The 27,198-nt window shown below is 36.8% G+C and overlaps 1 protein-coding gene across 1 annotated transcript in view; it reads right to left on the bottom strand.

The window, feature by feature from the left end:
• LOC139688662 (AT-rich interactive domain-containing protein 5B-like) overlaps positions 1 to 27,198 on the bottom strand; it is a 93,897-nt gene that overhangs the window by 9,890 nt on the left and 56,809 nt on the right. Inside the window, exons 4-6 of the mRNA XM_071586231.1 lie at positions 5,561 to 5,875; positions 4,725 to 4,837; positions 1,742 to 2,069 (exon numbers count right to left, since the gene is read on the bottom strand). Coding sequence (XP_071442332.1) covers positions 1,742 to 2,069; positions 4,725 to 4,837; positions 5,561 to 5,875 — 756 coding nt within the window. The remainder of the gene's footprint in view (positions 1 to 1,741; positions 2,070 to 4,724; positions 4,838 to 5,560; positions 5,876 to 27,198) is intronic.

Raw genomic sequence — 27,198 nt, 5'->3', positions numbered from 1 at the left:
TGCTGCTGACTTGCTCTCCAAAAAGAATAAATCTCTCTTAGCAAAGTTGTCATTTTGCACAGGCTGAAGTAATGTGTCTTTAAGAGTGGTCTATTGCAAGAATAATGATAACAGATCAGGTAGCTGTGTAGACTACATGTGTAGACTACTGCAGGTCTTGGATATAAAAATAAGGCTGTGGAAATTTACAATTCATGTAGAAAAAAAATATATATACACTTATTTTAAATTTGGTATTTCTGACTCAACTCTCATACAAATTCTATGAATAACATTCTTGGCTGCACATGCATGCCTTAGGCACACTTGATCATGAAATATTCATAAAATTACTTTTTAACAAAGAATTTTGATAATTTTTGTAGGTTTGGCTCCTATTTAGGTAGATATGATAAGATGGTTTTTGATGGTTTCCTGTATTGTTATGGTGAGGTGTGCCAATGAGATCCATATAATTTACATTTAATGAGTAAAGGCGATTGCTTTTATCTAAATCACCTAAGTTACATTGTATTTTTATTCGAATTATTTTATATCAATTGATATAAAAAATATATGGGTAATGGCATAAGGTCATTTTGATTATTACTTGTGAATAAATATGCCTTCAAGCACGGCAAATAATTATACACTCACATGCATAAAAATAATCATAAAGCTTTCGGTTAAAAAGATTTTTTTCTTTCTTGGATAAGATATTGAATGTTTCTTCTTGACACTGAAGATTTAGGATGTAATGAAGTTTTTACTGCTGAGAAAGTTTTCTTATTTGACTTGGTTTTCTATCATTTTCCATTTTATATTCTGAATTTTATTTACCATTAATTCTTGGCCAACATAGTACAGGAAGATCCTGCATTTTCTGGTTGTGCACTTTATTATTCCTCTTACATCAGGTAAATTATGATAACCTCTCATGTACAAAACAGAGTCCTTTTCCACAAAGCACATTTTCGTGCTTCATTGATGTTTCATGACACAATTGCAATGAAGCACTTAATTTGATTTTTTTAGATAAATAAATTATTACGCTACATATTTGAGCTCCAATGCACAGTTATCCAGCAAAAAACTATTTCTTTGCCACTAAACGCATCATATACTAATAAAATTGTTGTGTAAATTTATGACTTTATAATAAAAACATTTCTACATGTAGTATGTTGCTTAAACCTACTGATCTAAATGACCGCATGATCTGCATCTGATGTCATGCCCAATTTTGCACTATATATATCTTACATTTACCCAGCCCCACAACTTTGAACCAGATAACAACTACGTTTCCAGCTTGACTTCTGTCATTATACCTCTGCAGACCATTCTTCTAGACTAAGTATTATTCTGCTTAAAGGAGGATTATAGGCTAATGTCTAGTGCCCAAAAGACCCTCCAATAAGCCTTAGAAGCATCTTTTAGTTCAGATAAATAACACTGGAAAACTACAAGCATCACAGAGAAACAAGAATTCCCTTACTTCCAGAGAGAATTTACCTGTTAAAGGGTGAGGTCCACCCTCTCCTATCAAACCATCCTTAAATACTTAGGGTCTGAAGCAAAAAATAGCTGATATTTGCACTCCTTTTTTTGGTAATTTAGAAAGTTTTAAAAAATATTTGAAAAAGAAAATATGAATGAAATTTCATTGTTAGCACAGTATACTTGTAGATGTTCAAGTAGTTCACCATAGAAGCAATATTTAAAAAAAATCTTGTGCGAAATGAAGAACCAATAAACTTACTCTTCTTAAAACCAAGGTGAGGAAGGCGCTCAATTGGAGAACCCCGATGCTTCATGAAAGTGTGCAAATGACTAAGGAAGCGTCTTTCTTCTTCCGTGCGAACAACTGTGTCTGGTGATGATGGGTTCGTGTGGTTATGTGGGGGAGGTGATGATGATGCTGAAGATGAAGATGGCGGGCGCTGCGGGCCAGGTGGTAATGGAGGGACTGCAGATCCTCCAGGGCGTCGTCGCCTCCCTCGAGGTGGTGGCACCAATCTTCGTCCTGAGCGGATCCCATCTCGGTTATTTACAGAAGTGCCAGGACTGGAGCCAACACCAAATTTGTTCTGGAAATCCAAAGCAATTAAAAATTATAATACAACACTCACAAATGCCTATTAATTACATTTAATATGAAAATAAAATAAATCATTTATCTTTAACTGCAAAGTTAGCAAAATCACAGGTAAATTTTGGCAAGCACCGGCTAGTCTTACATTCAAAGTTTCAAGTGAAGTCATAATCTTATAAATCATTCAAAATTTCAAGTTCTGGATTTATAAAATTACTTTTCCTAGGCTCAAGTTTAAGATTCATGAAATGGTTTTCCCCTCGTATATCATGATTAAATGGAAACCTAATGCTCAAAGGATTACAATAATAGCACTATTACTATTGCAATGCAGAGGTACGAACTACTGACATGGTTAAAAGCCAAACAATTTGATCAACAATTGAGTGATTGTATTGCAGCATACTAAGGTCAAAACACTAGTTTGTAGATCTTCCTTCCAAATGATGCAATTTCGCAAGTATTTCTGACTTATTAAATTTTTCCCATTGATTTGGATGTTTTCCCCTCTTTACATTTGTAATAAGTTTTGTGAGAATATTTTTCAAGCCAAAAATATTAACACTTTTAGAAAGGGCTTCATAAATCAAAGTCCAAATCACCTAGGGAGGATTATATTTGGTCTAATACAATACATAATTTTAATACTAATTTACTAATTTTAATACTAATTTTAAATCTAATACCATACTTAATTTTTTAAGAGTTGGCAAATGTTGTAGGCTTGTCATAACTCTGTCTTTTACATTTATTTTTACATTTTAAAGTACCTATTTAGTTAGACAACATAAATTTCAACTAATATAGCTCAAAGTCTATTTCTATCACCGATAATTAAGAAAAGTATGGTGACAGTTCAAATTACACAACTAATACAATCGAAAAAGTGCTGGATAGCAAGGGTAAGCAGAACTTCGTTTTGTAGATTTCATGGCAAATGTTTCAAAATTTGACCTAAAGTCGAAAAAGTTCCATTCACTGAAATGTGTGTAAACTACAAAATATTTTGCTTCTGCTATGAATTTCTTAACCAGAAAACTTAAAATTATTGTTGGGTTGTGTGTGCAAAATGAAAATTCATGGGAGTAAAAGGTATATTGATTACTAGTAACTGACAGTTTCACATTTCAAAACGGTATTTGTAGGGAAATTCACCATGAAATGGGTAAATTAATTCAATATTCCTATACTTGACCATCAAGAACATGATAACTAAAAAAACATTGGTTTATAGATTTGAACAGCATTTCAATGCATATAATGATGCAGTAAGATCACTATTTATTTGTTTCTTACCATAAAGAAGCCAAATTGATAAGATTTTAGTATTTTCAGCTTTAGCATGTATACAATATGCAAGAAAATTGCACCACCTGCAATTTTTGCAATTGACATACAGAACTGCTGGAAATTTTGCTCTTAATTTTTGATGATTATACTACAATTTTGAATGATCTACACCAGGGTTAATTATTTGGACAACATTAAATTATGAATTGTACTTTGCTTATGGTACCATACACTATAGAAAACAAACTGGAAATGCCAAACAGATTCCTATTCTGTTGAATTAATTGCCAGTATCTGTTTTCAAAATCCATTTAAAGGTCATAAATATTATTATTTAAATCAGAATAGGTTGAAGACGCAGTCTGGTTATATTTTTCAGTTATTGCATAGCACATATAAGCATTATGTATATGGAACCAAATTATCGACTTGAATACCCAAGAATCACATGCTGTTACTCAAAGTCAATAAAAAGCTATGCCACAGCAAAGGCTCAATGTAAATACAATTTACACTGCTTCTGAAGTATCACATTCATTTTTATTCAACTCTCGGCACACAAATTCAATAAAAGTCCTTCATTAAAACCTTATTCCCATAACAATCTTTCAAATGATAAAGAAATGATACTTATTTCAACCAGATCAGATTAGGTATAATGGCTTCAAATACTAATTTCCAAAATTGGAATGTTTACAAATGAAGTGTGACTCAATAAAAGAAGCAATTCAAGCCAGGCTGTCACATTGAATAATTAACCACCATGTATCTCAACATCCCCTTCGATTGATCATAATAACATTAAATAGAACCATGCCAACAAAAATCTATAACCAACAACGGAGCAAATGATGATTTATTTCAGGCAAATTCACGCAATCACATATGTTTAGATTTGTACTTACATTAGATGTTAGATACAGGCTGAATATAATAACCAAAACATGTGAGAAATATCCAGGTGAATATGAATTATCTATTGGTGCATACCATTTTAGATTTAAATTCAGTAGTTGGTTATTTTCAAAACTTGTATAATAACAGAGAACATTTTATGAACCCTTGAATGTACCCCTTGGAATTAATTAAGCATGTGTAAATAGAACATGAGAATGAATGTCAATAAAAATGGTTGGTATAAAATAATATTCAAGCATGCTTGACTGATATTACACCTGATTTCTATATTCAGTTTTATCATGTATAATAAATTAATAACTGAAATTCTATATTCATTTGGCAGAGGTAGTAAATACAAAATAGCAAACAGTGCATACATATGTACAAAAATTCCTATCTCCTACAAGTAGTTTCCAATTTGCAAGATATAAATGAAGAACTGATTGATAAGAGTTTTAACCTTAGCTGCAGATGAATACGTAGATAAGGAAGATTCTGACTCATTGGATTCCGATTCTGGTGATGGACTTCTCTTTTTCCTCTTTCTACGCCTTCGCCCTTTCAGGTTTGGAGCTGTGAGTAAAATTAGGAAGACACAAGCAAACTTATGATCTGTGCATAAAAAGCTATTAGCATTACTGGCACACAACATGATTCTAAAGGAGTACTAGCCACATTTATAGCATCAACAGGGAGGGTTCCTCAAGTTTAACTTCAGTTTGACTCCATAGTTATGTGACTTCAAGTGAAAACACATTCATTTTACAGGAAAATTAAATTAATATCACATAGCTATTAGCCATCACAAGGCATCAAAAAGTTCAAATTAAGTGAGGATAGAAAGTTGTTTCCATGTAATGTATATAAAACAACAATTTAAAAATATGCTAATATTAACAATAGATTTTTAATGGCATGCCTCAGATAACTTGGAATTCCTTTAACTCTTAAAGATAAATAAAAACTGTTACTCCCAGGCATGTTATTTTTTTGGCAAAAATCTTTTCTCAATTAGCAAGCATATAGGCAAATGTCAGTCTATCATTTCACCAACATAGGTGAATTAAATATTCTTACTTCCCTTTTCTATTTCTTATTAGGTAATTGAAGTAATAAAACCTACATAATTTTTCACTGGAAATAATTCAACTACGTCAAGCATTGGTAAAAAAAACCACAGGCTATGGACTTTGAAGCCTTTACTTGTGACTGGAAAAAGAGTACCAATTACGAAGACTACATCATAACAAGGAATAGGGGAAAGCAATTAATTCAATGAAACTTTGATCTACTCACCCAAGTGATTACAAAGTAATTCATGCCCCTCTAGGTCTGGGTAGTCAAATGTATCTTTACAAAACAAAACATGAGTATCTGGTTCTGAAACAGGAAACCCCCCCAGAGCAACAGCCAGGACTCCTCTCAGCCACCCAGGGCTTGGCACGCCTTCTCTTGGTGTGGGCAACCCCTCTAGACGCTTCAGAACAGCTCGGAATCTACAATAGCGAGCATAGCTCAAGATGACCACACTCCCCTGATGTTTTTTGCCTATCTTCTGAACTCCTCCATCTTCTAATTTCACTTTACTCCCATCCTCACTTCCATCATCTCCTAAAAAAAGAGATAAAGTAGAAAATGAAGAATGGAATGTTTACCATTTGTGCTATAAGCTACCAATATCATTCTAATGAAATGTGAATATCTTAATAATGATATGGCTGACAGGTTATTTACAAATCTTAATGACCTACCCATAATAATAATAAATATTGAGTATGATATAGATATTTTTATGTCCTTGTGATTTTGTCAGGATACCAATTACTTTAAGTTGTCATTACATTCTATACAAATGAATTGTAATTCTTCCATGGCTACATAAGCAAATTAAAAAAATACAATGTACATTAAAATAGAAATCTCAAAAGAAACTACAATCATAATAGATATAAATAAACATGTTCTTGAAGGGTTAAAAAAAATGCTTTGAAATACATTCACTGAATCTTAATTATTGAAGTACAAATGCACAACTTTATTAAAACATCCAAAGTGATTATTATTAGTATGATTTTGTCTAAACCAACAACCACTGTTTTGCAATAATTTTTATGAGATATTTCCACCATATAACAAGTAATAACCGCCTTCCACCTTTTATTATTTGCCTATGGTATGGGTCATGCCTTATCTTCAGTTAAAAACTTTCTAACAACAGCTAGCCATTAACTTTATTAAAGCTATGCATTTGACTTCATAACCAAGTTGTTTCTGTTTCTTTATTGATTTCTATATATTTTTCCATGTGCTTGCACTAACTTTGAAATTGGAAAATGATGGCAACAAAAAAAGCAGTAAATATCATGTAGAAATATATTGGAGAAAAGAATTTTATTTCATTATCATGTTTTCATTTGTTTATTTCTGGCCCGAAAAAATCTTATAGTCCTATTCTGTTTCCAAATCCCCTAGGTATGATTGCTGTAGATCTTAACTTTAATTGAAAAATAAACTAATAATATATTATTCTCAGGTATTAATTAAAAATATACAATGAACGAATATATCTTGTGCTTTTCTAATTAATTTCGCACCAAATGAGAAACATGTTCAAAATTCTCAGCCACTTAAAAAATTGTTTTATATTGAACAGATTCAACATTTGGTTCTGAATGAAGAATGGTGTGCCATTGGTCAATTCCCATACTCCAAAGATCAGTAGCTAAATTCAAAAGTTCTCTGGTCAAATCTAGAACCAAGAGGCCAAAAATAGGAAACCGTTATTAGAAGTTGTCTCCTTGAAATATTGTTTTTAATAAAATCAAATAAAAGTTTACGAGTTTATTAATATGATATTGTCTATCAAAACATCCTTTGAACGAAAACATTCTGACATTAAAAAAATACAGAGATATGATATCCCAAAACCACCTTTGCGCTTTATCTGGGATAAATATTACGATACTTTAGTGTACGAGTGAAATTTTAGAAAAAAATGTTAATAACAACGATAAAAAAATGCATATTGCAAAAAAAAGTGACGCATTTCAAATCTCAGGCACGAAATCGTTATTTAATATCCTGAATGACCTCTTTCAAACGATAAGATCCAATTAATGCTTAGTAGTGTACATTTCCGCGAGTTGAAATTAAAAAGCACGGTATAATCTAGCGTACAAAGGAAGTAATATCTTCAAAAGATTGTACAAGCATTATAAAGGGATGATGAAAGACGCTACATCGCGCCGCATTAAGCAGCTCCACTTCGGGAGGATGCGAGAGGATTGACGGCAATTCACAGAATATCAATACCGGCTTCAATACTACATGCATAAGGCAACCAACATGGCGGCTAACGCACACGAAAGGCAAGTTAACTCAGGGAATGGAATTGTGAAAAACTTGAAATGGAAAATAGTTCACGGCATTATAAACTAACAATAAAATGTTTTTACGTCATCATTTTTTAAATACCACTTAGTTCGACGGAACAAAGGATACCAATTGGTTTGAGTTTCATTTTTTTAATCCTTCGAATTCCCCGTTAGTCAAGGAAGACGGGGTTATAAATCCGTGCCAGCTCATAACGATTAATTACTTCCAGTAAAACTCAAAAGTGCACCATAAAGAACTCGCATTAGAGAACTATTTGCACTAGGAGCGGCACATAATTACAATTGTATTCACTATATACACATTATTGATTTTGACAAATAAATCATCGGGGTATAATCACACTACAGATCTGGTTGCATGCAACTGCACCAAAAAATGCCGTTCAATCATGAAAATAGGAGCAAGTGCGTAGTCTTAAGTAAAGGCGTAGGAAACGTGCGTCTTCTGAGTTGCGAAATGACGATTCGCGCCACGTTCATGTAGTAACAAGGTTACATGATTGGGGAATAACGGCCATCATAAAAAAACAACTCTCAAGCCGCAGCATACAAAATTTTCTCTGCACATAGATAAAAAAATCGTAGAACTTAGCGCACATGGCACGCGCCGAAAACTAGAGGTTACTCCAGCCAAAAGTACGTGCATTAAATGCTGTGGATTGGGACAACTGATACGAAGTGTTGCCAATTTGGCGATAGGTAATGTTATATCAGAAAATAACCAGCCTTCGGGTTCATCCTGACTCGTCTGAGAATTTACTTTCGAGTTAAGAGCAATGTTAACAGCCTATCAACCGACCAACGATTTGGGCCATGACTAAAATAATAGCATTAACATTTGATACCGTTTGATTATTCTATCGGCCAATAGAGGACGACAATCTTATCATTTTCAGTACAAGGTGGATTTCTTTCAGATTATCATAACAATGCGGAAGGGCATGATGCTCTCGTAGGGCAAACCAATCCACCTAGGGTAAAGCTTGCGGAGGGGCTGTTCAAGAGTGGAAACATGCAACTATTTCGGAGAAATCATTGCGTGCAATAAAAAACCGGTGGTCATGAATGGCTTCTGTGAATTCACTCGGCCACTATTCGAAATCTATGAGGCTTTTAATTCTTCAATTTAGGAAATTTTCCTCTTCATTTCCTATCAAATATGACTTCCACTTATGAGCGCCATTGTGAATTATTCAAGCGGTTTTAAGCAACTAATAGAGTACTTAGCATTAAAACCATCCGTATAAACCGATGACGTATGAATTAAATATGGATGATTATATTTCAAATTATTACCAGGAGATTTAAAAAATGGCAATGGACTCCTTGCAGTAGCTGAGTAGGCAGTGTCTGGATATTAATCCAAGGGTCCCAGGTTCAAATCTCGGGTGATACATTGGTACAAATCAATCTAAAATCTGGGTTGTGTGATTTTTTGGCTTCTCAAACGTAATGAGAAGCCGAAGTGTCACTAGGAGAAAAACTGGTTCCCCTGCCCTAAGAGGTTCTCACTTGTCTCTAAGTATGGGGGGATCGGGATAGTGCGGTAGCTAACGTGCTGGCTTTCCCCCCCAGAGGGTCCGGATTCGAACCCAGGAGGCAGCATATATTTTTCAGCGGTGTCTTCCCGATTCCTACTCGGTGTTTTATGGAGAACACTTCATTGAGCACGCCGTCCTTTGGATGGGACGTTAAACAGCGGACGTAGGATAGTGCCGACGGCAGGTTTCTTTCCACCCTTCATGCTTTCCTGTCAAGCCCTCAGCAGTCGGTCACCTCCCCTAAAGCTACTACTCGAATACCTAAAGCTACTACTTGTATACCTTATCTTGAATCATACTTGAAAGTATGATTCAAGATAAGGTATACAAGGTCAACAACAAGGGATAGTTCAAGATAAGATATGTCCAAAAAGTAATGTAGTGGGACTACTTCGATTAAAAAAATCTATTGATACATCCACGCCTCGTACACCCTCTGGAAGGCTGCGCCCGGATTTCTCCTTCCTAAGCGTCGTAACGCTTCCACTGAGCCGCACTTTCAGGACGGATTTTATGCGGGGAAAGAGGGAGAAGTCTGGTGGGGATTGTCTAAATAATTTGAGGGAGGGGATCAATTGGAATCCTCACTCACATGGTCAAGAAACTCTTGGCAGATCCGCGTGCAAGTTTCCTTTCGTTCGTCTGAGAGCACTCGCGGCACCAACTTCGCAAACACCTTTCTCATGCCCATATTTTCGGTCATAAGTCACTATTAGCGATGCGAAGTTCATCAGAAACCAAGCGAACACTGTCCAACAGAGCCTTCGCTCTTGCAAGCTTTTCGTCACTTTTTGAGATCGAAGGGCGTCCTGAACTTTCGGATTCTTCAACATCTTCTCTACCCTCCCGAAACAACTTGTGCGACTCAAAAACACCTCATACTATATACCCATGGCGTTAACACCATTAGCTGCCTCGAGCATTTCCTAATACTCTTTCCTGGTTTTGTCCAGTTTCACACAAAATTTGATGGCGTAGCGCTGTTCCAGTAGCCGGTTCATGACGAAGCGTAACAAGGTCACGTTATAGAGGTTTCGCAAACGAAAGATCCGCACTCCGAAAGGCTGGAAGCCAACTACCACCGACCTTCAGCCTTACCCATGACTCCCCTCCCTCGAACCCAGCAACAGACATCAGCCGCCCGTCCATCCGTCTATCCAGGAAAAAATAAGCAGTACTATTTTTGGGACTGACCTTGCATACTAGAGCTGAGATTTTTAATTCCTTTCAATGATTCGATTTTTTTGTATTTGGTTCACGCCAATGACTCGGTATTCCGCATTGTTCACAATGAATTAAATCCACAAAAGGATTTGGTTCATTGCGGCGAATGGCAATTGTGGATTTGGTTCATTACGAACCAAATCCATTTTCAAGACTATGGTAAGATCACCATGAGGAGACAAACCCGCACCTTATTATCATATACATACATATACGAGGTCTGTTCAAAAACTACCGTGACTTTGGTGTTTTGTCAAAAAATATTTATTTATTCATGAAATGAATTCAATTCATTTTGTCCCCTTCTTCCAAGTAATCCCCATTAGATATTATACACTTGTGCCAACGTTTTATTCAATCCCCAAAGCCCTTCAAAAAATCATTTTTTGTGATCTTGCTCAGCTCCTCCTTCAATGCAGTCTTTATCTCGTCAATCGTAGCGTAGCGTCGTCCTATATATTATATATACCAGAGCGAATTACATGAAATTATGTGAAAAAATAAATTTCCTTAACTTGAGAATTTATCACAAAATAATAGATTTCTGCACATAGGCTGAATTATAAAAATTAATCTTATTTTAGTGCTCTCCACAAATCACCTCAATAGGGATCGGCGTGCCACTGAAAAATATTTATTGACTCCAGAATTTGAACCGCACCATCCCGATGCCCTTGACGCTAGGATGAAATATGGATGTGTCCTTTGGAACTATGGATCTAGGTCGATTTAGGTTGGGTACTATGGAATGTGCAATATATAAGCAATCCGAGGCTTTATTAAAACCTTAAAATTTATTCGGAAGACATTTTCAAATCACAAAAGGGCTATATACCCGTTGACATTTATGCTATTAATTTTTATTAATCCTGAAGAGAATTGATCCTCATTTCATTTTGTCAAAACCAATTATTATTTGATTCTAAAGCAGAAATATTTTATTATATAACATTTTACAATAAATCAGTATTTTCAGTGTAAAAATCATCCACCTTGAACGGGAATCGAACCTAGATCCCTCAATTTTCGGCCCATTGATTTGAAAGATTAGCTTATTGAGCTTTCCATTTAGCCAAGGATTCGAGAGCTACACATACTTCGCTAACATTTTCAATGAGATGCAGATGAGATTATTTGGCATTGAAGCTAATTACTCTTGGAAGAGACTACTATTTGACACAAGGTTTAAGAAAATGGGTTTCGATTATTTAACTGCTGTTGAAAGAGCATAAATAATATAATTGGAAAAGGAGCTGTCTTGTTTTGAGACTGAAACTACCAGGCAAAGCCCAGATCAGTTTGATCGAAATGCGTTAGGAAACATTTCCAATCAATAGGAAAAAACAAAACCTGTGACAAGTCTCCAACTGCTGCAGTTATTGATTATGAATGGACAAATGTTTAAATGAGCCCATCTGCTACGGCGTGATGATCCATTCAAGTGGCAGCGGAAAAATTAAGGGACATATCCAGGACTAGTATCAGTCACGAAAGTAAGTTACATTTAGTTGAGTACAGTTGCATTCCTGTGAAGAAATATTTTCCAAAGCAGGAGCAACTATTTTGGAAAAATGTGCAGCATAAGAAGTCGTCCAAAATATTAGTTTAAAATTTTAATATTTGAAAGGTCTTTACAAACTATTGTTTCTCCAAAGGTTCGCGAGTATTTGATAGTATCATTATTGTTCATTTTAAAAAACTTGTTCACTTACTAATTATTGTCCCCATTATTTTTAAGTATATTCTCAGTATATGGCTATGAAGATATTCCCGTAATGTGATAAGTTTTTTGAATGTGAAAACAGAAGGGATAATAATTGAGAAGTTATGGGACTCAATATTTGCACTCGTATACATCACAGAGTAAAATGGATATTCCTAAAGTGCAAAAGAAATATAAATGAAGACGCCGTTTTTAAAAATATTAATATGAACGATTAGTAAAATTCGATTTAAAATTACATTTAAATTAATTTTGCCACTTCGCAAATGACAGTTTAAGAACACCTTTACGAATTCTGATGTGGAACATTTTATTCACGGCTGATTTTATTTGGCAAGAAACATAAGTACCGCATTTTGTTGCTCTTTCGTGGTTGGAAATAAAGAGGATAAAAACGCTCCCAGTTCCTGTTAAATTTCTCATCATAAAGCTTACTCATGTATTTTATGGTCAACTTCTCATATTGATGGTAATAAACTTAAACCAATAGTTAGTTAAAGGTCAAATTCCCGGGTATTTGGCTCAGCATTACTTACCTACTTAAATAGATTTTTTTCCCACATAAAATGCTTTACAACGGTGCTTAATTACTCCCAATAGTTCATATTGCTCTTTTTTCACACACCATATTCTAGCTGTTCTAGAGCATCTAGTGATTATAATTATCTTCGTTCTTTTTTAACCGTGGTCGAAGGACACATGATGTAAGTCATATGGTTCATGCAGATGAATCGTTCATCATGAAAAATTCATTCATGAACGCCACAACTATACCCTTACACCCCTAGCACTGAGGATTCATATGGTGATGATGACTCCGCCAAGGAAATAGATATTTATTTCAATAATTCTATATTCTCAAAACGGTCATTTTTATACCATATTAATGTTAATTTAAACATTTGTGATTAAACAATGGTCAATTAAAACCGCTACCCTTGCTCAAACGTATAGTAAATATAAGAAGATACGAGGGTCATCCGGAAAGTAGTACCCGTTCGTGAAATAAAGACACAAAAGTAAATATTAACAAACATAAAAAATTTTATTTGAAAGAGGATACTTTAAACTACTTCTCAACATAATCTCCAAGCAAATTAAGGCATTTGTCATAACGTGTGACAAGTTTCTGTATTCCTGCTGCATAGTCCTTCGCCGCCAGCTCATTGAGATACGCGAGGGACCCATCTTGCACAAATTTTTGCATAATGCAGATGGTGTTTAACAATTTCATGAACAATTGTTCGAGAAACATTGGGAAAATGCTCACAGATGTCATCAATTGTGACGCGCCGATCGTTCCTCACGAATTCGTCAACTGAGCTCACCAGTTGGTCTGTAATGACAGACGGTCTCTCCGAACGCTCATCGTCGTGTGTGTTCCCCCTCCCCATGTTGAAGTTGCGACACCACCGCCGAACAGACGACTCGTCCATTACATTGTCTCCATACACCTCCTTTAATTGGCGATGAATATCACATGGGCGAACGTTTCTTGCATTGAGGAATTCAATCACTGCCCTCACTTCACAACTGGCGGCGTTCTCAATTTTTTTAAACATTGTAAACAATCACAGAAACAACACAGGCAATGCTAGCGTCACGCAACTTGGCTCAGAGAAGGCAGACAAGCCACTGAAGCTATCTGACCTCGTCCAGCGGCTACTCGCGTCGTCAGCACTTCATGCGGCACGAACGGGTACTACTTTCCGGATGACCCTCGTATAAACCGGAGGGTTACTGTTTCCATAAAAAATATTTAACAGAAATTTCAAGGCCACTACAAATGATTAGACAGTTAACAGACCTTCATATTTTTCTCCCATTTTCTCGAGTCCGAATACTTTAGCACAACAATTCGCCTTCGGAAACGACAGTATTGTCATGTCACTTCCTTTGGAGTGGTCTTCGAGAGCGTGATCAGATATGCAAAAAGGTGTTTTGGTATAAATCCATGGGATACATATTAATAATACATTTTGGGTACTTGAATATTGAGACTGCATCCGTATGGTGCGCCCCAACAACAGTAGAAAAAGCATCTCCAGACAGGACGTGCGCCATTGGTGCTGGTCGTTCTGGGAGGGGCGAAGTAGTCTTTTAAATTCACATTAATGTTTCATGAACTACTGTAAGATTCTCGGTCGCGCTGTGACGTACTCACTGCCTTTAATAAGCATCACCTTCTTGCTCTGTCAAAGATGAATGACAAACGACAGTTTCTTTTCCTTATTCAAACGATTTTGGCTTCTCGCCTATTTTTTCCTCGCCTTGAACTACTCTCAGGGGCGTGTAGAAGTCAAAAGCATACGCCATCTTCGTTTCTGATTAGCTTCGAAAAACATTTATGGGAACAAATAGAATACAGGGAACATTCGGGGGAGCGGTCAGGTCGCAGGTACCTTAGTCAAAAACTGAGAACATCAGGCAACTATAAATTCCGCCTCATGGGAATAAGCCACTTACTTTTAAGTTATCCTTGACTCTATAGCTGGAGAACGAAGACTGATCTGACCTCGGGCTATTATATCTCCTCGATGACAAAGACAGAAATGATCTTATTTGATGAAGGATGGTGCTGAGGGTGAGTCGGGATTGAATGCGGGCACTGATCTGACCCCATGTATGTTTCTATACATTAACGCAAGCAATACCCAGCTGTGCCCTAAGACGAGAACAATAAAAAACTTCCACACCAGGATGCGAGAAACCGAAAGCCATAATGTGACGGACTGATGGGTCATTTACTTCAATGGGTGAAAGGGCAGTACGTACAGCGTCTGCTCAGAAATGCTGAACTCTTGAGCGCACACTATGCGACAGAAAATTAGAAAAATAATAATTCAGGAGATAAAAATCTGGTTTCCTGGAGACAAATATGAAAACATGCGAAACAGTTTTATAGAGTTGATTTTTCAGCCTTTTTCATGCTTGACGCAAAACGAGTCAACGCTGAAAAAAATTCTAAATAGCTACTGTAAGTGGGTATTCCTATTGTGTTAATTCCGCCGCTAAATCACTCAAATGGATGTAATTGCTTTAGGTGGTAAAAACAACATGTATCTGCAAGTAAACTGATGGCATTAATGCTCCCTGCTCAAATTTTGTCCAATGAATTGGTTTAAAAGGCAGACATTAACACAGAGAGGAATCTGTTGACCTTTCAGCTAACTTCGAATAAATATTTACTTTCCATTGATTTTTCACTCTGAGGTAATGACACCCCGCGGATGCAGCCGTCGCTCGAGCTCTGCTGAACAATTTTCAGGTCGAAAGAGAGAGAGATGGGATTCACATAGGCCCCGCTGGATTTCCCGAAACAGAGCCTAGACAATAGAAATACATCCTTCAAAACATCTCCTAGGTCCATTTGGTTAAAGACTCGGCATACAAACTCGGCAAAAAGCCATCATTTGCTCAAATTTGAAGAGTTGAACCAACTCATTATTGCGCTAGTTAAACCGTCTTTTTTGTTTTCACTTTCTTAAGATATTACTTTGGAAGCCTCCTAATATATGTGTAATGACTATGTAATGCGCCCATTGCTTTATATCAGGAATGTTAACTTACTTAGATCATTACAACATTTCTATTCGAAAGGAAAATAAGCAAGTTTACATTATTCTTATTAAATTTTGAATCGTTTCAACCGAAATTTCTACTTAAATATATGTTTGCGATTACATGCGGCTTCGGCCGCTTTCATTCCAATCATTTTTAAAGTTCTGATCATAAATTATGAAGAGAGTGAATCATTCTTTATCAATTTGCTAAACATTTTTGTTAATAAAACGCGGTTATATCCATGTCCCCAGACACGCTGTACCACATTTTGATCGTCCATTAAGCTCGTATTTTTTAACGAATCCTATACGAGAAATAATACTAACGATGGATTATTTAATGCCATACTTTCTTATATTACCAATATCTACGTCTTCAGCTTCAGGACTCCTATTCGACTGGTCAGGTGCATTTCAAGTGAAGCCCAACATTTGGAATACACACTGGGCGTAAGTTCACTGTTTGGAACTGAGTTTAATAAACAGAAAACCTCGGGAATTGAGATCTGTTATTTAGGATTAGAAATGTTTTCAGTATCTCAAATTAAGTAAGCTTAAGAGGCCAACACGAGACATACCAAACTGCAGAAAGTTTGGTTAAAATACATCGACAAATCATTTCTTTTGCCATAAGATGTATTTTGATTGCGTATTGGATAGTGGAACGTCCTTAACAGCTAAAATAAAATGAACTTCTCATAAGGGTCTTTTTGGCACAATACACTTTATGGTCTTCTACCACTTGATGTGGGGTGGAATTCATTCACTCTTTTCGCCAGATTATTCAAAACTTGATAAAATGATTAAACGTGATTCTAATTCTTTACATTTCGTTATTTTCTGAAACATTACGAACAATTTTTCTCATTGGTCACCGACCTTCAAAGAATTCTGAAAGCGACAAATTGTTTCTGGGTTGACTTAGTTGAATTTCTCCTAAGGGAGTAAAAAGATAAATTTTGAAAAACTTCACTATTAAAAACACAAAACATTTTAAGAGCAATGAGGAGAATTTATCATGATATAACTACAAAAAATAAATGCATGTCTTTACGTATTAAACACAATATGAGTTTCGATATTTATGAATACGTAACTTCTTACATGCACCCCTTGGACAAAACTTCCCGACGATTCTTGACATTGGAATCCGACAGAAAGCCTATAACATAATTTGCACTCACTTTTCCGGCTTTAGCACAGAAGTTAGACTAAGACAAGAGAAATAACTTTTCATTGTTTTCTCTCAGCAAAAATTCCGTAAAATTGCCCCTTGACAAGAGTGGCTCCCCTTCATAACCTAACCTGCCTGTGCTCAGGGCTATTCGGCCTCCGGTGACTTGAAACAAACCACTGGATAAAGTGCGCGTAACGCAAAGCGTTACATATTACCATACGAACGAAGCCCGAACAAAATCATCCCATTAGCATTAAATTTTATAAAAGCTATATATGAAGACGATGCTACCAGAAAACTGCATCCATTGAAGTAAATACATATGCGAGGGTCAAGCGAAACACATTACGACCAAGTTCACTAAACTTCAATGATTAATGACACAAATGTAGCACTTACTGTCGAAATTTCAAATATTCAACGCATCGATGGAGGACGTTTGGTGAAGGGGTTAGGTGGTCCATGAATCGAATAGCTTTCACATTTGAGATATGCATTCGGGGAGGTAACTTCACCAATTAAGTCCTCAGCTAACTGGGAAGAATCGACTAAACCATAACGTGTCCACAATCGCCCTATTGCATTTAATATTCATATTTTTTGCAATAAATAATAACATTTTAGAAGCATGTTTTACCATAAAGATATTACTCCCCGCATAGTCAGGCACCAAATCTGGAAAATATGAGTTCCGAGTAATACTGCTCGAAGTATTCTCAAAGGAGAGCGAAATAATTGCTACAAAAATTACATAAATATTCGCTCGGATCTTACCGCAGGAAGAGAACACTCTTGCATAGAGTGAGATTCTAAGCGATACAGAGTAGCAGAAATGAGTATACTAACTGAAATAACAGAACCATGTCGGAATTGGAAAGTTTGTTCAACTTATTTTCATTTTCAAATTCAAAGAGGATAGAGTTGGGGGGCATGGATTCCAGTCGATCAGAAATCACCTTTAGACGGTTAAACGGTGGAATCTGGTTTTTGACTGGCCGAAGGTCTCTCTAACCTCTCTTTCAAGTGACCTGTTATGAGAGACAAACTTGAGGAGTTACGCAATTGCTAATTTAAGGTGTTTCGTTAATTTTTTTCTTGGCAGTTATCTCAGTATGAATGAAAAGAAGCACATCTATATTTATATTTCCAACGGTTTCCATGTGAAGCTCATTTTACCACAGACTACCCGTAAATTTCTTTCAAATGTGACCTAATTTTCGCCAAGGCCGGAAATTGGATTTTACGGACATTTTCTTCAGACAGATTGTCTCAAGCCGTAGAATGTAGTAGCACGCACGGCAATCCAATACTTAAAACAGCGAACAAAATACATGTACTTAAACAGTTCTACCATTATCTATCCTTATAGACAGATGTAGCTCATTACAACATATATTACATTACAACATAATTAAAAGTCTCTTATTTAACTCCTCGAATGCGTAATGTTTGATTCTAATTTACAATGAACAAGAAATATGTGATATAAGACTCATTTTATTTATCTATACGAATATTGACATAGTAAAAATGTATCAAATTTCTTCGATATTCACTTCTACATCTTATTACTACCAGAATAGAATTACAGTAGAACCTCAACATGACAGGTAGTAAAACAGTTTTTTTTAAGGAAATGAACTAGGACACTATATGGAAAATGAACGACAAATATTTTATACAACAGATAATGTGACACTCAGAACGACATGATCTGACGCTGAACATCAAAATAACATGTTTGCTGTCCGTTTGACCATATGTACGTGTATTACAATGAGCTCGTCGGAATTTATTATACAAATCAGGAACTCACAAGCGTACTCTAGTTTTGTGTAGAATTGGTTATTAGAGAGACATGGCTTTATGTAATCGATTTATTTCAAAATGAAAAACTCGAACTTCATAGTTTTACAGCCTTATTCTAGAAACACTTTTATTGACGTTATTCTTCGGTTAGATAGATAGATAGAGGTCTTTATTTGGGCGAAATTGAGACCTTACTCTTCGGTTACAGTAGAGATAAGAAGTTTTCAGAATATTATAAATAGTAGTTACAGTAAATGAGTTTACTTTTGAATGTAGATTAGACAATAGCTTTTTTGGTAGCAGGAGGAAAGGCAAATCTTATTTTAATTCTTCGTGGAAAGCATTTGGAAATGAACCAAGAGTTTTAAAATGGCATTTTTCTTTGAATCATAAGGAATCATGAAATTACAATGAAGTCACCTATGACAAAATTCTTTAGACTAGGGAGTCAAGATGGTGATCATGGTTTTTCTTAACTTTCACTGAATCATAATAATTCTAAGCAGCTCGTGTCATATTCGTAGCGTGGTATATGAAAGAGATGTTCAAATTTTTTTAAAGCCGTGCACAATACCATTTTTACAGTTAGAATTACAGAACTTCTCCGTTAATTCCTAACCTTTTATTAATAATTGATGTATCTAGAACATGCCTCGAGTGAAATTGCTCTCTGCCGGAGACAGTAACGATAGCATGCCGTGTATCATTTAAATCTACTTCGTCCCGTGTTAAAATGCACGATGGCTTGATAATAACGCACATTACCATTTGAACAAAAACGCTATTTCATAAAAAGGCTAGTAAAAATGAGAGGTGGGTAGATAGATCGGTGAAAGATTCGACGGCCATTCGATGGTCATTTCGCAACACAGCCAGCCCATTAGAAACTCAGTATATCCTTGATAGACAAGGTGGAATCGGAAGTATTCATAAGACGTGATGTGTAACTTAATATTTCAAATATAATAGTAAGTTAAATGCATGCCAGTTTCTTTTCAAAATATCATTACGTAGCTAATGTTATCGGGACTCTTTAACGTCTAGTATTTCGCGCGCAGCCAGATTTCATACTCAGGAGATGATTCAAACCCAATCCAGGGAAAAGTGGCGTATTGCTCCCTGGTCCATACTGAGCATCCTACAGCCAACCACATGGGTGCCAGAGAACTACCAATCAGATTCTCCCTTACCCATTACAGGTCTTCAGGGCGATGCCCAGGTAGAACTGGGAATTTATTTTCGGGGTTTTCTCCCCGCCCTTTTAGTCATATCTTAAGGCAAACAGGGATACGAGTGTGAGTGGAGAATTAGTATATTGCAATCATTTGTACCTCATCACTATGATTTTCGCAGGGAAACCTTTCGATTAAAACGTTATCGCACCATCGCGCCATGACTGCTAATAATCTAGCGTTTATGACTGCTACTCACCTCTGTTGAAAATAACACAAAATAATGTTCGTTCGCAGGTTTCCGCGGCGATGAGTAGGTGATTTCCACATTTTCGGGCTGCGTCCGCGTATGTCGTTTAAATGCACTTAAGCGACATACGCGGACGCAGCCCGAAAATGTGGAAATCACCTAACACAAAATAAGCCTGTAGTTATTGGTAATGTCTGGTGCCGAACTTACTTGGTGATCATGTATTAAATTCTTTATTTTGTTTAAAATATTCCGACAGAATTGGAAGAAAAGGATTCATCTGTTGAGAAATGAACGAGTTACTGAGGACTGAGACAATTAATTCATCTTACTTATCGCTTCCTTAACATTTCAAAATGATAGTTTCCCAGTGAGGTCTCTATTATTATCATTACTAGTATCAATGGTTGCAGATTCCTGTCACCAACAGGGTGTTGTCTGCTGGAGCTTCCTGGGTGTTTACCGGGCTGTACCGCGAGTTAGACAATTTTCTCACTAAAAGACCAGCCGACTTACAAACGTCGTTTGTTTTACTAAGCCTATGAATCAAGGCAAGTTAAACACTTTTTCTGATTTTCGAATCTTTATCCATCCTCGCATTTTCTTAATTATATTAGGGATTATTGTGACTTTCAATAGGGAGCCGTTGACTTCCAATTAAAAGCGAAGGCATTCGATTCATGCATTAAACTGCAGGCATAAGGTATTTTTTTTTACTATATCCGACTTTCCAGACCAAAATGCCATTTTCCCGGCTGATAATTTAAGTCACTGAGGTTCAGCAGCGTGGAAAGGTTTTATTTTAGATAAACAGTGAAATGTATACAATCAGAGAGAGGAAATGATTTGGGTGTCCCTCTAAGGAATCACTTGATGGAGATGGGGGAGGGGAATGTGGTGGTGGGCGAAAGGACAAATGACAGAGGGTGGTTGAAGAGGAATGTGTGGGAGCACCGAATGGCTTTTGGAAGAAACAATATTTTTACCGGAGAACGAGCTTAGTTAAAACCAACAGCTGTGGCCCTTAACTCAAATCTACGAGTCGACCGATAAGTCCTCGGTCTTTAAGGCAATCCTCAAAATTAAGTCAAATATTAAAATTACCATATCGCATAATGAAAGCAAATAAAAAAGGTATCACCAATTATTGTTACTAACAGACACTATGTGCAAAATACAGGGGTTTGTAAACTGACTCGCAGCTTCAAGAAACGGGTCCTTGGCTATAACACCACATTAGATGTAAGGACACGTGAAAACATTCAGGAGATAGAGACGGATATTAATTAGTTGGGCATGGATTTAGGAACAGCGTTATAAACTTTCAGTTTTAAAAGAGGGATGCCGATTTCATTTTAACGAAGGTAATATCTGAATCAGCTGAAAGAAATAGCAGAATGCTACAAATAAACCGTGAATAGGTAAAGGAATATAAAGGTAAATAGAGAAATACTGAATAGGCAAAATTACAGAAAAGATGATTATGAAGTCTGAATTTATTAAGTAATTTGACGTAATTAGGAAGAAGGATAAGGGACGGAAATGAAAGAACGTTAAATCAGTATAAATAGGGCGGCTCATTAATACGGCGAAATAAACGTGGTGGAAAGAGCAGGGCGAGGAAAAGTGAGTTTTCGGAGCCAGGGTGAAGTGGATGAGCTATACGAGTAAAATAAGGTGAAAGCATTGTCATGAAATAAGAACGGAATATCAGTGCACAATATAAAAGAAAAAACGGTGAATTTATAAAATAACCGAGAAAAATTTCGGGAGGGATGAAAATACATCAAACAGCTATGGTAAAGATAATAGGCCAGAAAATTGAGGCACAGAAAGTGAACATGAGGCAGGTGAGCTAAGTCTAGGCGTACCTGACTGTGAGATTAAGAAATTAAACTAATTGAAATGGAACACAACTGTGGGGATAGTTAACATCCCAGCAGAGCTATTTAAGGGTTTGGCTAAACGTGGTAGGAGAGTTTTTATGGCCTCGTCCATATTGCATTTATGAGGGAAGTTGGCCAGCAGATTTCGTTTGATCAGTATTAATTCCCGTCCCAAAACAGGAACGGTATTTGAAGACTAAAGAATCCTAAGTTTGATTCCGTATGGGTCAAAGGTAGAACTTATGGTCGTAAACAACAGGGTCGTGAAGAGACAAACGAATACTTACGAGATGATTATTTTGGGTTGAGAGAAGTGAAACATTCGCGTGATGTTCAAGCAGTACATAGTAATTCGTTAGGACTCAGGTTGGTCGGGAATACATCAAATCAGTTATATTTGCGGGTGATCAAGCTTAAGACAGCCAGCCAGCCAAGGTCTTTACTGAGCTCACTACAGCACCAGTGTGATAGGTATGGGATGAGAATCAATAAACGGAATATGAAGGAGATGAAGTTCCCAGAAAAGGAAGGTTAAGCTCCTCATTTTAGTCGGGGAGCATTCAAAAACTAGAGCAGGTAGTATTCATTTAGCAAAGTTAATTTATTTATAAAGTGTGTTAGTAAAATTGGCAACGCAGTACGGCTATAAAAGAAGAATTGCATAAGGTACCCAACAAATAGAAGCTCTGACAAAGAGGAAGGAGTTGGTATCAGGGAGCACCAGTAAGAAAAAAATTATAAGTGAACGGTTTGACGTGAAGTGTCGTTTTGTATGGTCATGCAAGGACTGACAGCGAGGAAATTGCTGAGTAAGGGAAGTAGAGGATGAAGATGATGCACATTGGACGGAATGAAGGGATGCATAAAGCGCGAGAAATGTTTTGGGCAATTCAATTTCGTGTTAGCAGAGACTTGTATAGTAGCATTTAGTCCCACGACATATCAAAATACTACTTTAACCGGGAGACTACAGTTAATATTTAACATATTACTTTACTACAGTACGCAACTAAACCATACGTATAGGGGCCATGAGAAGGAGTTTAAGAGTGGAAGGTAGGTGGCCAAGAGAGCAGTGGTAATGAACGGAAAACAAAATCGTGCAAGAATTTCTTTTCCGAGGAACTGGTCACATTATGCTTGACTATCACTAACCGTTGAGCTTAGTATTTCGTGACTTTTACACTAACCTATCAAACTATATATTGGGTTGATAACTGTGGTTTTGATATTATTACTAACGATATGTTACCAGGTTGGTTTTGGATGGGTACAAATTGAATACATTTATTTTCCTCTCCTAACAAAAAATACCTAACATTTCATTACAGGAACCCTTCAGTTCCTCGTACTAACTCCCGTCAAACGTGCCAATTGTTTTTCTACCCCTTCCTCGCTTGCCTAACGTTCTCCTCTCTATTACATCATTCAACATCCCATTTCCAATCAAAATACACCATATCCACCTTTAACGTGCCTCCTTTGGATTTCTTCCAACAATCCACCATCTACTCTATATAGCACTTCCCCTTTGTTTTCCTTTTCGTCCATTTAAACTTTTCCGCCCTTCTCCACCCCACATTTTATAAGCCTCCAATTTATGGCTTTAGTGCTGCATCCTAGGGTGCAGTCGTTTGTTGGTTTGCGGTATATGTGTTTGCATGAGCGTTGGATGAAGGGTTTTTTTGTATGAGTGTGTGCGCTGCTGCGGGTGTAGTTTTTCATGTTGTTGTTTTTGCATGTGGTATTGTTCCTTTTTACGAGTGGTGACCTAACACCCCCCGCCACACGCCCTTGCGGCGGCTTGCGGGGTATTATCTAGATGTAGAATTTAGGCTCACCATTTAACGTCAACGACCATATTTCCGGGATTTTTTTCCGAAATTTTCCACCTGCTCTAGGTTTATCCTACTGTTTTAACGTTTGACTTCGCATTTCTCTTTCTCAAAACCTCATAACCTTACTTATGTCTACATTGATTCTCACCCCATACCAATCACAGTAATTGTATAATGAGCGCAGGTATGATCGCATTCCCTTAGTTGACTGGCTTATTAAAGCTTGATCTTCCGCAAAGCTTACTGATTTTAATAATTCCACATTAACTTCCATTACTTTCTCTATTTCTTTCCATATCTCTTTTATCTTTTCTTTCACATGTGCGTTGAAAATAACGAGTGGTATTGGACACCCGTCTTACCCCTTTTTCCAACACTGCCCATTCCGACTCTCCATCCGTTACTCGCACCTGAGCAGTCTCTGACATGAACAGGTTGCGGATACGTGTTCTATTTTCTGCAATAAACTCATTAATTCTACCCAATTCACTTTATTGAACACCTTCTCGAAATCTATGAAGCAAACAAAGACAACTGATAGCATTCTGTTTCTCTCTAATGGCGACCTCATTATTTTTATAGTAACGACATGCCTCTCCCTTTCCTGAGCCAAACGGATCACCCCCTGAACATAATTTTCCCTGCTCTCCATCCTCTTATTGATGACCCTGAGAACCACTTCAGCCGCATGCGAAATCAAACTTATTGCTCCACAGTTCTCACACATGGATGCCTTTCCCGTTTTTTGGAATGGGAGCTAGCATTGTCTGACGCATTACAAGAAACTGCATCCCTCGGACGTATTCCATCGTTGTGAATGCTACGAATTAAACTTAAATAAAAGAAATACTAATAATAACTCTTTATGCCACGTTTTCCTAAAACCTTAAAACAGTTCTTCGCGAATACAATTAATCCTCACGGTCTCAATTGATTTCAATCCCCTTAAAGCCCTGCCTATCTCGCAATCAATTTCTCTTGTCACATACCATACCGGTGGCTTGCATGGTTTTATGTATATGACTCAATTATCCCTGAACCTAAGGTACGTCGAGGCTTGCTGATATAAATAAATAAGTAAATATATATATATATATTTACTTATAAATGTAAATATATATATATATATATATATATATATATACAGAAACTGATATAAATAAATAAGTAAATATATATATACAGAAACAGATATAAGGAAAAGGGATAGGAACACATATAAAGGACGAACACAATAAAGGTGGGGAAGGCGGAATCGAACGGATCACAAGGGTAAAAATATTTCCTTGACCGGGACTCGAACCTCGGATCTTTCCACTTGCCGGGCGGATGCTCTTAACCACTTGAGCTATCGAGGAAACGTAATTTACCCTGAGATCCGTGGGTCTAATATGTCACCAAGCGCCCCGATTCTTTAGCCAAGAGATGGCGTCAGGGGACTGTTTCACCCACCAAAGGAGAAATAGACAATACACAAGAGGAAAGGACAGTGGTTTTAGAATTCATACAACATCATACAGGAAAGGAACAGTGCGTTTCGTGGCACGCATAGCCAGAAGAAAGAGATGAGCCACATAGGCCAAATACACATTCAAACATTTCTGTATATAGTATATGAGTATTTATTCGCCGTTTGGCGGGATTTCGTGTTTGAATGTGTGTATATATATATATATATATATATATATATATATATATATATATATATATATATATATATATATATATATACATACACACACACATATAAGCACAGTAATCAACCCGAAGGTAGGTTTGATAGGTGTTGATAGAGTTAACCCATTAAGCTCGACCGCGCGTGAAATTCACACATCAGCGTAGGGGGCCAGTTACTTTCCCTGAGCCGATTATGGTTTCCCAGGAAGATCTGGTACCCGAAAAATCACATAGCTTGGGTGGAGCTGAAGGTGCCCAGAGAGGCTTGCCCGGGATTCAAACCCGGTCCGTCCGGTCAGTAGACCAACGCTCTACCTATCGACTACCTCGACCCATTAAGACATTATAATTTACATATAATGTTTTAATCACATAGAATATTTTTACCTCTTTTGAATTTATCCTGTTTCAATTGGAATTTTTTCTTCCAACGTTCTTACAGTGCTTTCGCCTTCCTACGCAGCGTACCAATTCCACCTTTCCTTAGTGATTTTTTGTTATCCTCGCATTCGTAGTCCACCACGCTTCTTCCGCCATACTTGTGTCCCGTCTAGGTTTATTATCCAACTCTTTATCCTTCTTTCCACTGACTTCTATGCATACACATTATTCCTTCTCTTGTCTCTTGTTCTAATCATCTCGTTTGTAATCAATGGTTTTCTTTTCCTTTTCCTATAACTTAATTTGCAGCTTTCAATGTTCCTTTTTTGTAAGTTCCCGTTTTTCTCCTTCTCACCCGTCTCCCTTTCACCACTCGTGATTTTTTTGTCTACTGACACTTATTTCATTCCGGTAAAAACTTCTACATTCCAGTTCCTCAACCGCCTTCCCCGTTTTATCGTCTTGAATCTGACGTTAGACTTTATTAAAACTATATTATGATATCCGCACTGCAATCGGACCCAGGAAATTGGGAATTAATCACTCTTTTCCTTAATCTGAGAATTACCATACTATAGTCTAATTGATTTCTTTTAAGATCCCTGGGCATTTACCATGTAGACCTACACCCATTGCGGTGTTTACACAAAATCTTCGTTATGGTTAACCAGCCTCCTGCAGATCTCTGATACCCTGTATCTTCCTTCCCACGGACATTCCCTGTTCCTAAACCATAGACCCCTGCCCCGCTAACATCTCTGCCTTCGCCTACCTTCCACGTTCCAATTTCCCATCACTATTAACTGTTTCCTTCCAGGAACACCCGAAATTATATCCTCCAACTGATCGTATACCCTGAACTCTTCTTCCTCCCTATGATTTCTTAGTGGCATGTAGACCTGAACAATGTACAAGATCATTGGTTCAGCTTTTACTTTTATCACTAATTTTCCCAGGTGCGCGACTCATTCCTTTGGCACATATCTCTCTCTAGGGCGTGTGAAATACACACATCAGGGTGGGGGAGGGGGGTCCCTTACCTGTGCCTGTTACGGTTTCCCATGGAATCGAACCTATGCCCTCCGGCCAATAGTCCAACGCTATACCCTTTGGACGGCACAGTATATCACAAAAATAAATAAATTAGACAACACGTAAAAGGGCATTCACATTTCAGAAAATTTAAGCTTTCTGAAATGTGAGAGTCCTTTTACGTGTGATCTATTTTATATTCAAATACTAGTGATATATAATTTAAATTTTCGCGTGTCAGGTGGTATACAGGGGTGGTATGAGGA

The sequence above is a fragment of the Hetaerina americana genome, unplaced genomic scaffold (genome assembly GCF_022747635.1).
Source record: "Hetaerina americana unplaced genomic scaffold, ioHetAmer1.1.p SCAF_213, whole genome shotgun sequence".
Classification (NCBI taxonomy): domain Eukaryota; kingdom Metazoa; phylum Arthropoda; class Insecta; order Odonata; family Calopterygidae; genus Hetaerina; species Hetaerina americana.
Note: the sequence above shows the minus strand (reverse complement) of the source record. Positions and strands in the feature narration are given on the sequence as shown.